General features: G+C 42.2%; 1 protein-coding gene across 1 annotated transcript; it reads left to right on the top strand.

Annotated features, from left to right (window-relative positions):
- Window positions 1-1,990: 1,990 nt before the first annotated feature.
- On the top strand, window positions 1,991-7,002 carry LOC107550072 (E3 ubiquitin/ISG15 ligase TRIM25-like). The gene is made up of 4 exons (XM_016231299.1): window positions 1,991-2,579; window positions 2,696-2,791; window positions 2,924-3,157; window positions 6,805-7,002. Exons 1-4 carry the CDS (start codon window positions 2,007-2,009, stop codon window positions 7,000-7,002), a joined length of 1,101 nt encoding a protein of 366 aa, XP_016086785.1. The 5' UTR covers window positions 1,991-2,006.
- The last annotated feature ends 7,729 nt before the right edge of the window (window positions 7,003-14,731 follow it).

The following is a 14,731-nucleotide window of genomic DNA, read 5'->3' as shown; positions in this document are numbered from 1 at the left end:
ATCAGTTCTTCAATCACCTTACCATTTGCATCTGTGTGTATACTTTCCCATATTGAGCTATGGGCATTGAAATCTGCACACCAGATAACTTTTGGTCTGTCTTGCCCTGCTATTCTTAGTAGCTTACCTAGTTCCAACTTCTTACAGGGGTTGTAGTAATTGATAATACTAATAGCCTCTCTCCCTTCCCACACCTCCACCATTATATACTCCTGATCATCACCATTCCCCAGTAATCTATATGGAATTCCCATCTTAACGAAAACTGCACATCCTCCTCCACCCTCTCCATAATTCCTATCTCTCCTAACTACTGCATATCCATGTATCACATAATCCAAATTTGGTTTCAACCAGGTTTCCTGAATACACACCACATCTGGTCTCTCATCTAGCTCATTAATAAAATGTTTAAACTCCTGTCCATTGGCCAATATACTCCTAGCATTCCATTGTAAAATTATTACCATTATTATTGTTATCCTTCTGAAAGCGTTGCTCGCAGCTTCTGTGTTTAACCAGCTTCAGGAGCAGCTTCCGCCACCTCCTGGGGTGGAGTGTGAGGCATTGATAACAGGAAGAAGAAACACTGTCTTCCTGTATTGTTTTGCATAACTTTGTGCTGAATGAACATCAAATTACTACAAAAATAAAAAATAAAATAAAAATAACGATTAAATCTGACCAGATTTAACTAAACAAGCATGTATGTTTAGATATCCCTGTTGAAAAAAACAGCATATGCTGGTTAGGTATGTTTTGACGCTGGGATGCTGGTTTAAACTGGTCCTTTGTTGGTTTAAACTGGTCCTTTGCTGGTTTAAGCTGGTCCTTTGCTGGTTTATGCTGGTCCTTTGCTGGTCCTTTGCTGGTTTATGCTGGTCCTTTGCTGGTCCTTTGCTGGTTTATGCTGGTCCTTTGCTGGTCCTTTGCTGGTTTATGCTGGTCCTTTGCTGGTCCTTTGCTGGTTTATGCTGGTCCTTTGCTGGTCCTTTGCTGGTTTATGCTGGTCCTTTGCTGGTCCTTTGCTGGTTTATGCTGGTCCTTTGCTGGTCCTTTGCTGGTTTATGCTGGTCCTTTGCTGGTCCTTTGCTGGTTTATGCTGGTCCTTTGCTGGTCCTTTGCTGGTTTATGCTGGTCCTTTGCTGGTCCTTTGCTGGTTTATGCTGGTCCTTTGCTGGTCCTTTGCTGGTTTATGCTGGTCCTTTGCTGGTCCTTTGCTGGTTTATGCTGGTCCTTTGCTGGTCCTTTGCTGGTTTATGCTGGTCCTTTGCTGGTCCTTTGCTGGTTTATGCTGGTCCTTTGCTGGTCCTTTGCTGGTTTATGCTGGTCCTTTGCTGGTCCTTTGCTGGTTTATGCTGGTCCTTTGCTGGTCCTTTGCTGGTTTATGCTGGTCCTTTGCTGGTCCTTTGCTGGTTTATGCTGGTCCTTTGCCAGCACATGACCAGCATAAACCAGCAAAGGACCAGTTTAAACCAGCATCCCAGCATATGCTGTTTTTTTCAACAGGGATATTATGTATTAAATATGTTAATCTTGAATCTTAAATCTAAATCTATTTTTCCTGACATTTTCCATTTTCTTTCAAATCCATTAGAGCCCCTTATAAAATAAAGACATAAACTCTATACCCCATTCATTTGAAATATACTGTCTGTCACATTTTTCCCACAAACAATTAACTGCAACATTTATCTTCCTTGAAAACGATTAGTCTATAATGTAAATAGTCTACATAAAATGCATGAAAAGTTTGAGGTTTTTGTGTGTTTAAGTTCAATATAGTGCAGCATTATGCTCACTCAATCTGTATTTCTTTAGGAGACTGCTATCTGGTGGACCTTAGTATTATGAATGAGAGCCAGTTTAATGCACTTCACAGACACCAGTTTTGCTCAAGTCTCTCAAACACAGCACCAGGAAATTACATCAGCTCTCCACTTCAAGGAAAATGAAACTTAAGTGCTGTTCAGCTGTGTTGTGTCTCCATGTGTGCATGCAGTGAAATGGCGGAAGCCACGTTTTCTCAGGATAAATTCAGCTGTCCAGTGTGTCTGGATTTGCTAAAGGATCCAGTGACTATTCCCTGTGGACACAGTTACTGTAAGTGCTGCATTACAAACTGCTGGGATCAAGAGGATGGGAAGAGAGTCTACAGCTGCCCTCAGTGCCGACAGACCTTCAGTCCAAGACCTGCTTTAAATAAAAGCACCATGCTGGCTGAAGTGGTGGAGCAACTGAAGAAGACTGAACTGCAAACTGCTGTTCCTGCAGGACCTGGAGATGTGGAGTGCGACATCTGTACTGGAAGAAAACACAAAGCCATCAAGTCCTGTCTGGTGTGTCTGAACTCTTTCTGTCAAAATCATTTTGATCAACATGAGAATCTCTTCAAAGGAAAGAGACACCATCTAATGGATGCCACTGGACAACTTCAGGAGATGATCTGCTGTAAACATGAGAAACTACTGGAAATTTACTGCCGTACTGACCAGAGTTGTATATGTGTGCTCTGTATGGTGGATGAACACAAAAATCATGAGATTGGATCAACTGCAGCAGAGAGAACAGAGAAGCAGGTACAGACTGAGAGATGCTAAGATTATCCAGTTCTCTGAAATGAAAACACAAAAACATTTTGTACTTTCAGTTTCACTCATTTTTCTGTGATGTGCTGTTGTTTTGTCCAATACAGAGACAATTAGATGAGACACGGAGAGAATTCCAGCAGCAAATCCAGGAGCGAGAGAAGAAACTTCAGGAGCTGAAAGAGGCTGTGGAGACTCACAAGGTGAGTTTTGAGGAGAAGCAGCATCGCTGGTTTAGTTAAGACTCTTCTTCAGTTGGTTATTGAGGGTGATTTTCAGTCAGACTGAAGCACAGCAGACTCTGTGAGCAGCTGATTGTAATGTGTGTTTTACAGTGCTCTGCACAGACAGCAGTGGAGAGCAGTGAGATGATCTTTACTGAACTCATCAGCTCCATTGAGAGAAGACGCTCTGAGGTCACACAGATGATCAGAGCTCGAGAGAAGACTGCAGTGAGACGAGCTGAGGGACTCATGGAGCGACTGGAGCAGGAGATTGATGATCTGAGGAAGAGAAACACTGAGCTGGAGCAGCTTTCAGACACACGTGATCACATCCATTTCCTTCAGGTAGCACCAGGGCTCAATTTGAGGATGCGGGGGGATGGCATCCCCCTTGTTGAAAAAAAAAAGACAAAAATCATCCCTTCTGTAAAACCATCATCCCCCCTTACCATCTCCTTTAGATTAATTATGTTGTGTATTATGTAAAGCTTATCATGCAAAGGAAATATTAAAATTCTCTACGAATGATAATTTAACGTCCCTTAAAAACAGCAAAGTGCAGTGCCCTTAACACACACTAAATCGTGCCGTCTGTTATAGAGACTACTAAACAGACATTTAAAAGTTTTAAAATGCAAAGTATTGAAAATCAAAGTAAAGCTCTGTAAGCACTTGCAGTTTTAATGAACAGTTCTACACACACTAGTGGTTTTCATGCCCACTTGAACACTTGGGCCAAACACAGGATATAAGTCTTGTAAGTAGACAAGTGGTCAAGTGTTGTGGGTGTTTGGACAAGCCCAGTCACTTGCTTCATTTGTAAATGAATCAGCCATTTTGAACAAATCGATTGAATGAATGATTCAATGAATCACTCATTAAGACAGGGACTTGCTGCCACCTACTAGTGGTTTTAATGTCATTTATTTATCCATGGCAGGCCTGTACCAGCACAAAAACACAGTCGGCAAAATATTGTTTAGTTATCATTATCAACAAAAATCACCAAAGATATTGAGATGTCATTTTTGTCATTATCGCTCACTAGTAATGGCGCAGTAATACTGATGTAATGAGGTCACAGGTATGTGTTTCTTGAGTAATTTAACTCAACCAAGCATAATCAAGGACTAGAACTATAAAGAGTTATTTTTATTTGAAAGAAATCTGTTGAAAATGAGTAGACTATAAACATTTCAATGCCCTCAGAAGGCATTATTTAGGTTGTTTGGCAACCTACATTGTGAGGACCAGTGGTGCCTGCAGGTGTACGGCTGTACGCACTGTGTGTACCATGACCTGAGATCTGCCCCGCAAACATTTCAGCAGTTATTATAGGTCTGTGCAGGGCCGTTTCTAGGCATAGGCGATCTAGGCGGTCGCCCAGGGCGCCACCAGCTGAAGGGGCGCCAATGAGCGCACGTACTGGCACTTTTAGCAGGGTTGTGATAAAGAGTGGCATGGTCTCCCTGAAATATGACTGCCACCCCCACTGGATCACCCAACATTATTAGGCTAGAGTACAGTCAATCTGACGATGCCCGTCTGCGTTTTTTGCACCAATGCATTGTTAAAGGATCAGCGTGTCATGTAATATTCCCATATAAACTTTAACATCCAATTAAAAAATATTTGTATAGTAAAATTCGCTAATTCACGAGATCAATACATCTTTTATTAGACCGCTTTGTCAAGTTAAATGCATGCTTACGGAGGTGTCGAAATGCTGAATCAATTAATTCACTTCCAACAGCGCTTAATGGGAGCAGCGTCATAGAGGGCAGAGCGTCACGTTATTTAAAGGGGAAGTTAACGAGTAGCAAATGATTAAGTAGCTGCATTGGTTACTTTTATGCCATTGATAAAGCTTTTATATGCAGTTTGGGGTAACAAAGGGGTTTTATAGGTTTGACTGAAATAATAATGCAATAACTGACACTTTAAATCAATGTTTCAAGAAACAACAACAAAAAAATTGAACAAAAAACAGATAAAGACAAAAAAGTAGCCATTGATAATATCTAAACAATATGTAGTAGTATAGTATATAGTATCCAAATCAAAATGTAATAAAATTAATTTATGTGTGTAAATTATGTGCAATGTCTTAGCCACTAGGGATTGTTACATAGGGCTATACAGGCATCTGCAAAATGTTTATCTTAACAGTCAATTTACAAATAATGCATTCAGATTTGTGGAACTCAATGCACTGAATCTCCACAAATTAGTGATGTTACGATGACAACCAATTTGAATGTGACAAGGTGAAGTGGTGTCTGAAAAGAATTATATATATATTATATATATAATTGGGGGGGCAATAGGGATTTCGCCCAGGACGTCAAATTGGCTAGAAACGGCCCTGGGTCTGTGTGTACCGTATTTCTGTCGACTGAACCAACCACGCCATTAATTATGAATTTATAAGTCTTTTGCATGCCAAAGTCAATTTCTGCATAGAAATATTACGCCAAATAGAAGCAGAAAATCATGCTATACGCGCTTTCATGAGATCGGGTTAACTTAGCCTACAACAATTAATTTGTAGGCTATTTTACAAATGGGAATACAACGAATTCATGAAAATGTTTTACATTCAAGCTACCCGTAAAATTTATAGTGAAAATTACTTTAAAAGCATCTGGAATCCAATAAAGTAATTTTTAAAGCTGTTTTTAAAGCACTTGCTGCATGGATTAAAAAATAGGCTAATGCATAAATCACATATCAGACAAAATTGCATTGCAGCAAATCCTTTAAATTTTAAGGTATTCAGAACAGAGCAACATACAAATCTGAAAATATGTTTTACATATGCCATTATAATTTGTGTTTTATTTTTTAAATGTACAGAATTATAAAATAAAATGCTAATTATAATCGGGCCTGTTTTAGGCTTTTTATTATTTTTTATATTTTAGACATCCATCAATTATGGTGGAAAAAAATTACTCGCCATCTCCTCATTGGATGTGCCTTTAGAGAGAAGTGCACTTTAGGGATTACATAATGAAATAGTTTCTATTTTCGATTTGAATTATTTCGTTTTAAAGTAGTAATGTAAAGCTTTTTATATATTTTTATCATGCCTGTGAGACAATTCGCTGAGTTTAGGTTCATCATTGTGAAGTGCTCCTGTTCAAGCCCGAGACGGCAGAAAGCGTTTGTTTTCTTTATTTTATAAAAGCACAACTTCTTGTTGATATTGAGTACACACAAATAAAAATAGACCCTTTACAGTTTAAAATGATGTATTATACTTACCTTTATGAGCAAAAATGACTGCGTATTTTAAGTTGTTTCCACAGTTAGAATAAAATGCAAGTGATGGCGCTGGCGCCTCCATGTCCTGCAGAGCGCTCTTCAGCTTCCACTCTCCGCACAAACGATTGGATAAGCGTCTAGCAGCGCACATTTATCTAGGTTAAACATTTAAACTAACATTGTGATATGCTTGAACTGTTTTATATCTATAGATTTTATTTTAGGCAAGTCATGATGATTTGAGAAGGCTAAATTGATCAAACATACAGGCTATGATAAAAAAAAAACATTTACATTTAACGAAACAAAAAATGCTCCAAACTTTTTCTAAATTAACTTTAATCACTCGGAAGAAATCTTGCAGGCGCCCCTGGTGAGGACCAGATGTCCCCACAAAGACAGTAAAACTTTAAATTTTTGACATTGTGGGGCCATTTCATAAGACCCCACAAGGCAAACAGCTTATAAATAATAGTTCCTTAAATAAAGTTTTTTGTTAAAAAAAAGAATGTGTTTAAAAATTAGACAAATTTTGTAATTATTGTGTAAAGTTAGCCACAGGAAATTTGGGTTTTCATCCGCTATGAAATTTTCACTGGGTAGCACCATGACCTGTAGTCATTTCATTACAGAGAGCTTATACTTATTTTAGTAAACTTATTTTAGTTTTTAATTTCTTCTATCCCAATTTTATTCTCTGGTTGTTTGTCTTTGTGTCTGTGTAGAGTTTTCCATCTCTCTCTGACCCTCCTGGATCTCCAGATGTTCCCAGCATAACTTTCGGTTCCTATGATGATGTAGAACAATCAGTCTCTCAGCTGAGACAAAAACTGGAGGATTTTTGCAGACAGGAGTTTGAAAAGATATCTGGTAAAGGTAAAACTTTAAAGACTTTCAATACTTCACTCATACTGCGTCGCTAGACGTTTATGGGGAAAACTTATTTTTCTCCAAGGACTGAAGCCTTTACAATCACGCAGTGTAACTGCACGGCCATTGGTTCGTGCAGTAAATAAAAAACGAACCAATGGCTCGGCAGCGGAGCAGAATATATATAAGCTATATAAGCGGGCATTTCACTATAGGATCTCAGATCAATTCTCCTTCAGCGATGACGATCTTCCCTTCACTGATCTACGGGACTTGAAGCACTCGCCGTTGACATGCCTCGCTGCGGACAGAAGCTGCCTTTTCCTCTGCACCTCTCTCTCTCTGCTGTTCCCGCCCACTCTACGAGCCGCCTTCAGTGTTCGGCGCAGCCGTCAGCTCGTCCCCTACCGCCATCCGGTGAGTCTAAAAAAGCTAATTTTCGCTACTAAATGAGCAGCGGCGTTGTTTCAAACGCCACTCAGAGTGCGTTTCCTGTTTGGGCAAGTCCCACGCAGAAGCCGCTCTGACCGAGATGGAGTGTTCACACTGCGTGAACATGAGTCTCGCCTCTCTGCGCGCTCAGATCACTTTCTTTTCAGAGAGCGACTCCGTACCTCGCAACCCCCCTTTTTCTACCTCCCAGGGACCTGTGAGGAAAAAACAGCGGAGCAAAGGGACTGAGCGATTGGCTATGAGCAAGCTCACGCCGGCCCAGATCCCGCGTGCCTCGCCCTTGCCAAGCAGAGAGGGTTCTCCCGTCCTCTTTGAACACTCAGACCAGCGTCCCTCGGCTGATGCAAGCAAAATGGTCTCATTCGGTGTGATGGAAGACGAACTATTAGATGACAGCATGTCTCTAATAGCGTCAGATGTGGAGGAGATGTCGGGCTCTACTATCGACCCCGCCCCTTTACCGTCTGCCGATCCCATCGATGCACGCGGAACTTTTCCGTGTCCTCTCTAAAGCGGTCGAAGAGCTGAGACTGGAGTGGTCTACGCCGGAGGAGCCCACTCGTAGCCATCTGGATGAATGGCTCCTACCGGGGCGCCGCCAGGCCCATCGTCAACGAGCCTCCCCGTTTCTCCCGGAAGTCTACGATGAGCTCACGAAATCGTGGCGCGCTCCCTACTCGGTTTTTACAGCAGCACAGAAGTTGTCCCAGGAAATGCGGCACTACCTGCTTAAGCGCTCCAGCTCTGCAATGGCCACAAGTAATTTTTAGATGCTCAAGATGGTGGCATGTCTTTCTGTCTGTGCGTGATTGAGTGGTTGATGTTTGTTTGTTCATGGGATATTTGCCAACTATTCATTTTGTGAAAGTTTGTAAAATATAACTATAATATAGAGTCGGAATTCATCACACTCGATGGTTGTTTTATAGTGCAAATCCGTATAGTTTAAGTCGAGACTAACATTCTCAGTGAACTGGCACTGCGCTAGTTTTAGCAGTGCATTTTAAAAACGCACGGTATCCGAATAATTCCAGTCTGAACAAGTGATTACGACCATCAAGCTGGTATGGAAATTTACCTGGAGCTGTGGTCTGCTTTTTCGCCGTTTCTGGGTGATCTGGCTCGAGTTGACTGGTCGGTGCCTGGGGCATGCTTACCTGTTGGATCTCGAGTGCGGACGTGTCGCTGAGTTTGATGGGTCTGGTCTCTTCATGATGAAGGAAAGTGCTTTTTCTTTTCTTGTTCTTGCTGCTGGTTTTTGAGATATAGCCTGATGTTTTAGAGGCGGCTGGCCTTGATTTTGACTTTCTTGCCCGCATTGCCTCACTCGCTGGGCTTCCTGTTTACGAGTGACGAAACGCAACATCATCAGTCGCCGCTGCGAAACGGATAACCCGTACTGGATTTTTCCGTCGCTGACCTGGACTTTGTTATTATACCTAGGCCTGTTTTTTCTTTTGGATGCCCGTGTCCTATGTAATATTTTGTCTTTCTACGTCTGGGTGGTGCGATGGGCATGGAGAGAAAGAAGTGGTTGTTCCTTGCCTTTTTCTGTTTGACTTTTTCTTTGTTCTTATTTATCTCTGGGGGCACCAACTACTGGAATTGCTATTCCAGTCCAGTGCTCCCAATACTATGTGAATCATATAAAGGCACGTGCTCATTTGGTTGTTCACTTAATGTCGCCTCACTCCCTCTGCCCCTATTTTTCCCCTCTGATACTGTTGACTTGGTCTGTTTGTCTAGTATTATGACGTTATGTGACAATTTTACCACTATCTCCTCTGTGTACCTAGATTCCAATTTTGGTCGGAGAAGCAAAGAATCGTACAAGAAATAATTTAAGCTAAAATGTTTAATTGCTTTATTACTGTTGATGTCAGGAAATGTGCAGCCAAACCCAGTTTTAAGGACCGACTGCCCTAATAGAGGTGGGGGTGTAGCAATTTACATCAAAAACCAGTATCAAGTTAATGTACTGTTATCAATGTCGGTAGTTAAACAGTTTGAATTTTTTGCCTTGGAGCTTAAAGTTTCTAAATCACTTTGTATAACGGTCGTTGGTTGTTATACGACTACTTCAGCTGTTAGCGGTGCTCTGCCCTCCTTAATGCAACTCCTTTCTGATTTGAACTCTAAGGAATTAGTAGCCTTCGGAGACCTAAATTGGAACTGGTTACAACCAGTATCTGATGATTTTAGAGCTTATTGTGATTCATTAAATCTCTTTCAGATTGTTGACAGTCCCACACGGCTAAATTTCAAAAACCCGGAAAAATCATCGCTAATAGGTGTGATTCTAACTAACGTTCCTCATAAGTACTCAACAGCTTCCATATTTGCAAACGACATTAGTGACCACTGTGTCATAGCAACAGTTAGAAATACTAAAATACCTCAAATTAAACCACACATTATAGTCAAGCATAACATGAAGCATTTCTCAGAACAAGAATTATTTTACGAGTTATCGAATTATGATTGGGAAAAAATTAATATTAGTGCAGATGTTGATAGTGCCTGGAACCTCTTTCATGAGGGGTTCACCAATATAGTTAATAAGTATAACCTAAATAACCCATCAAAATTTTGGAAAACTATCAAATCGTTATCAGAAAACAGTAAAGGCCAGGAATTTCCTTCAAGCAATATGATAGACTCTCAAAAACTCACGGACAAGACCAAAATACTTGACTGTTTCAATGAACATTTCATAGCCTCAGGATTTTTATTTGAGTCACTTAATACTCAATATGGGTGTTCCTCTACAGTGGAGATTGTTGGTTTGGATCCTTCTAGTCAGTTTTTTAGTTTTAGTCCTATTATAGCTTCAGACGTAAATAAAGCCCTCAAGCATTTGAACACGACAAAATCTGCAGGCCCTGATCAATTGGATCCTTATTTTTTAAAGCTAGCAGCAAATTTTATTGCAGTGCCTTTAACTAATATTTTTAATCTGTGCTTGAACACAAATGTCATTCCTTCCATCTGGAAATCAGCCTTTGTGGTTCCCCTGTTAAAAGGTGGTGACCCTTCTATCTTAAATAACTACAGACCGATCTCAAAATTGTCTGTTTTGGTCAAGGTTTTAGAGTCCCTTGTCAGTGATCAATTAAAATATTAATTGACGCTCCAACAGAATCTTTATGATTTAAAACTAGTTTTAAATGCTAAAAAAACAAAAGTCATGCTTTTTTCAAATTTGAAATCCAAATCAAATCTGCCTTCAATCCTCACTTCCCAGGGAACGAAGATTGAATGTGTCTCTAAATACATATATCTTGGTATTTTAATAGATGAATCTCTTTCTTTTACCTTTCATATTCATCAGCTAGCAAAAAGATTAAAACTTAAATTAGGATTTTAAATTATTTTAGAATCAAATCCTGCCTTTCGTTCGAATCTAGAAAGAGGCTGGTTGCTGACACTTTTATGTCTATACTTGACTATGGTGGTGTTTTATACATGCATGCTTCGTCTCAAAGTTTACATGCACTGGACACTGTATACCATGGAGCTCTGAGGTTCATCTCTGGTTTTAAAGTTCTCACTCACCATTGTGAACTGTATGAACGTGTTGGATGGCCTTCTCTATCAATGCGGAGACTTCGAGGGAGTGGCGTATCAGTACACGGTCCTGCCTCCCTGGCTCCCCGCAATTTTACAAAGTGCATGGACGTGGCCCTCTCCCCTCTGAGGCAGATGGGAGTCCGCATTCTGAATTACCTCGATGATTGGCATAACTTAGCCCAGTCAGAGGCCGAGCTAATATCCCACAGATCCCTCCTCCACTTAAAGTGCCTGGGACTCAGGGTCAATTTTGCCAAGAGCTCTCTGTCTCCCAGCCAACGAACTTCGTTCCTGGAAGCAGTTTTCGACTCAGTCCACATGAGGGTGGTAGTCGCACCAGAATGTGCACTGGCCATACAACAGCTCGCAGCGTCTTTCAAAATTGGAGCCTCTAGCCCTCTCAAGTCATTTCAAAAGATGCTGGGCCTCATGGCCTCTGCATCGCAGGTACCACAGCTGGGCCTGCTCCACATGAGACCCCATCAGTACTGGCGGAAACCTCAAATTCTGCCCCAATTAAAATATTACTTGACGCTCCAACAGAATCTTTATGATTTAAAACTAGTTTTAAATGCTAAAAAAACAAAAGTCATGCTTTTTTCAAATTTGAAATCCAAATCAAATCTGCCTTCAATCCTCACTTCCCAGGGAACGAAGATTGAATGTGTCTCTAAATACATATATCTTGGTATTTTAATAGATGAATCTCTTTCTTTTACCTTTCATATTCATCAGCTAGCAAAAAGATTAAAACTTAAATTAGGATTTTAAATTATTTTAGAATCAAATCCTGCCTTTCGTTCGAATCTAGAAAGAGGCTGGTTGCTGACACTTTTATGTCTATACTTGACTATGGTGGTGTTTTATACATGCATGCTTCGTCTCAAAGTTTACATGCACTGGACACTGTATACCATGGAGCTCTGAGGTTCATCTCTGGTTTTAAAGTTCTCACTCACCATTGTGAACTGTATGAACGTGTTGGATGGCCTTCTCTATCAATGCGGAGACTTCGAGGGAGTGGCGTATCAGTACACGGTCCTGCCTCCCTGGCTCCCCGCAATTTTACAAAGTGCATGGACGTGGCCCTCTCCCCTCTGAGGCAGATGGGAGTCCGCATTCTGAATTACCTCGATGATTGGCATAACTTAGCCCAGTCAGAGGCCGAGCTAATATCCCACAGATCCCTCCTCCACTTAAAGTGCCTGGGACTCAGGGTCAATTTTGCCAAGAGCTCTCTGTCTCCCAGCCAACGAACTTCGTTCCTGGAAGCAGTTTTCGACTCAGTCCACATGAGGGTGGTAGTCGCACCAGAATGTGCACTGGCCATACAACAGCTCGCAGCGTCTTTCAAAATTGGAGCCTCTAGCCCTCTCAAGTCATTTCAAAAGATGCTGGGCCTCATGGCCTCTGCATCGCAGGTACCACAGCTGGGCCTGCTCCACATGAGACCCCATCAGTACTGGCGGAAACCTCAAATTCTGCCCCATGCGTGGCATCACGGACGCATTCCTGTCAGGGTGAGCCAGGCCTGTGTAACAGCTCTGGCCCCTTGGAATGACCCACAATGGTTCAAGCAGGGCGTGACTATGGGCTTGATTCACAGAAGTCTCGACAGATGCATCCAACACGGGTTGGGGAGCTCTGTGCAAAGGCAGACCGACCTTCAGCTCCTGGTCAGATGCAGAAGTCCGGCTACACATCAACTGCCTCGAGATGATGGCAGTATGCCGAGCCCTTCAGACCTTCTTACCAGACCTGAAGGGACACCACGTGCTAGTCTGCTCAGACAGCATGACAGTGGTGTCCTATATAAATCGCCAGGGCGGGCTCACCTCGATATGCCTTTTCGAGATGACAAAATGCCTCTTGGAGTGGGCACATCTCAACCTGCGTTCATTGAGGGCAGCACATGTGCCTGGCATATTGAACCGAGGAGCAGACATGCTATCTTGGAGCAACGTCCCCTAAGAGGAGTGGATGATCCACCCACAAACAGTTCAGAGAATCTGGGAGATCTTTGGCATTTATTGCAGTGCCCTTAACTAATATCTTTAATCTGTGCTTGATCACAAATGTCATTCCTTCCATCTGGAAATCAGCCTTTGTGGTTCCCCTGTTAAAAGGTGGCGACCCTTCTATCTTAAATAACTACAGACCGATCTCAAAATTGTCTGTTTTGGTCAAGGTTTTAGAGTCCCTTGTCAGTGATCAATTAAAATATTAATTGACGCTCCAACAGAATCTTTATGATTTAAAACTAGTTTTAAATGCTAAAAAAACAAAAGTCATGCTTTTTTCAAATTTGAAATCCAAATCAAATCTGCCTTCAATCCTCACTTCCCAGGGAACGAAGATTGAATGTGTCTCTAAATACATATATCTTGGTATTTTAATAGATGAATCTCTTTCTTTTACCTTTCATATTCATCAGCTAGCAAAAAGATTAAAACTTAAATTAGGATTTTAAATTATTTTAGAATCAAATCCTGCCTTTCGTTCGAATCTAGAAAGAGGCTGGTTGCTGACACTTTTATGTCTATACTTGACTATGGTGGTGTTTTATACATGCATGCTTCGTCTCAAAGTTTACATGCACTGGACACTGTATACCATGGAGCTCTGAGGTTCATCTCTGGTTTTAAAGTTCTCACTCACCATTGTGAACTGTATGAACGTGTTGGATGGCCTTCTCTATCAATGCGGAGACTTCGAGGGAGTGGCGTATCAGTACACGGTCCTGCCTCCCTGGCTCCCCGCAATTTTACAAAGTGCATGGACGTGGCCCTCTCCCCTCTGAGGCAGATGGGAGTCCGCATTCTGAATTACCTCGATGATTGGCATAACTTAGCCCAGTCAGAGGCCGAGCTAATATCCCACAGATCCCTCCTCCACTTAAAGTGCCTGGGACTCAGGGTCAATTTTGCCAAGAGCTCTCTGTCTCCCAGCCAACGAACTTCGTTCCTGGAAGCAGTTTTCGACTCAGTCCACATGAGGGTGGTAGTCGCACCAGAATGTGCACTGGCCATACAACAGCTCGCAGCGTCTTTCAAAATTGGAGCCTCTAGCCCTCTCAAGTCATTTCAAAAGATGCTGGGCCTCATGGCCTCTGCATCGCAGGTACCACAGCTGGGCCTGCTCCACATGAGACCCCATCAGTACTGGCGGAAACCTCAAATTCTGCCCCATGCGTGGCATCACGGACGCATTCCTGTCAGGGTGAGCCAGGCCTGTGTAACAGCTCTGGCCCCTTGGAATGACCCACAATGGTTCAAGCAGGGCGTGACTATGGGCTTGATTCACAGAAGTCTCGACAGATGCATCCAACACGGGTTGGGGAGCTCTGTGCAAAGGCAGACCGACCTTCAGCTCCTGGTCAGATGCAGAAGTCCGGCTACACATCAACTGCCTCGAGATGATGGCAGTATGCCGAGCCCTTCAGACCTTCTTACCAGACCTGAAGGGACACCACGTGCTAGTCTGCTCAGACAGCATGACAGTGGTGTCCTATATAAATCGCCAGGGCGGGCTCACCTCGATATGCCTTTTCGAGATGACAAAATGCCTCTTGGAGTGGGCACATCTCAACCTGCGTTCATTGAGGGCAGCACATGTGCCTGGCATATTGAACCGAGGAGCAGACATGCTATCTTGGAGCAACGTCCCCTAAGAGGAGTGGATGATCCACCCACAAACAGTTCAGAGAATCTGGGAGATCTTTGGCAGGGCAGAGGTCGACCTCTTTGCCTCAAAAGACAA

The sequence above is a fragment of the Sinocyclocheilus grahami genome, unplaced genomic scaffold, assembly GCF_001515645.1.
Source record: "Sinocyclocheilus grahami isolate Dianchi unplaced genomic scaffold, SAMN03320097.WGS_v1.1 scaffold387.1, whole genome shotgun sequence".
Lineage (NCBI taxonomy): Eukaryota > Metazoa > Chordata > Actinopteri > Cypriniformes > Cyprinidae > Sinocyclocheilus > Sinocyclocheilus grahami.
Note: the sequence above shows the minus strand (reverse complement) of the source record. Positions and strands in the feature narration are given on the sequence as shown.

Excerpts from the sequence above, each read along its gene's own strand:
- LOC107550072 (XM_016231299.1), top strand. The coding sequence starts at position 2,007 with ATGGCGGAAGCCACGTTTTCTCAGGATAAATTCAGCTGTCCAGTGTGT. Across the intron at positions 2,580-2,695 it reads CAGAGAGAACAGAGAAGCAG|AGACAATTAGATGAGACACG; the intron begins GTACAGACTGAG and ends TGTCCAATACAG. Across the intron at positions 2,792-2,923 it reads AGGCTGTGGAGACTCACAAG|TGCTCTGCACAGACAGCAGT; the intron begins GTGAGTTTTGAG and ends TGTGTTTTACAG.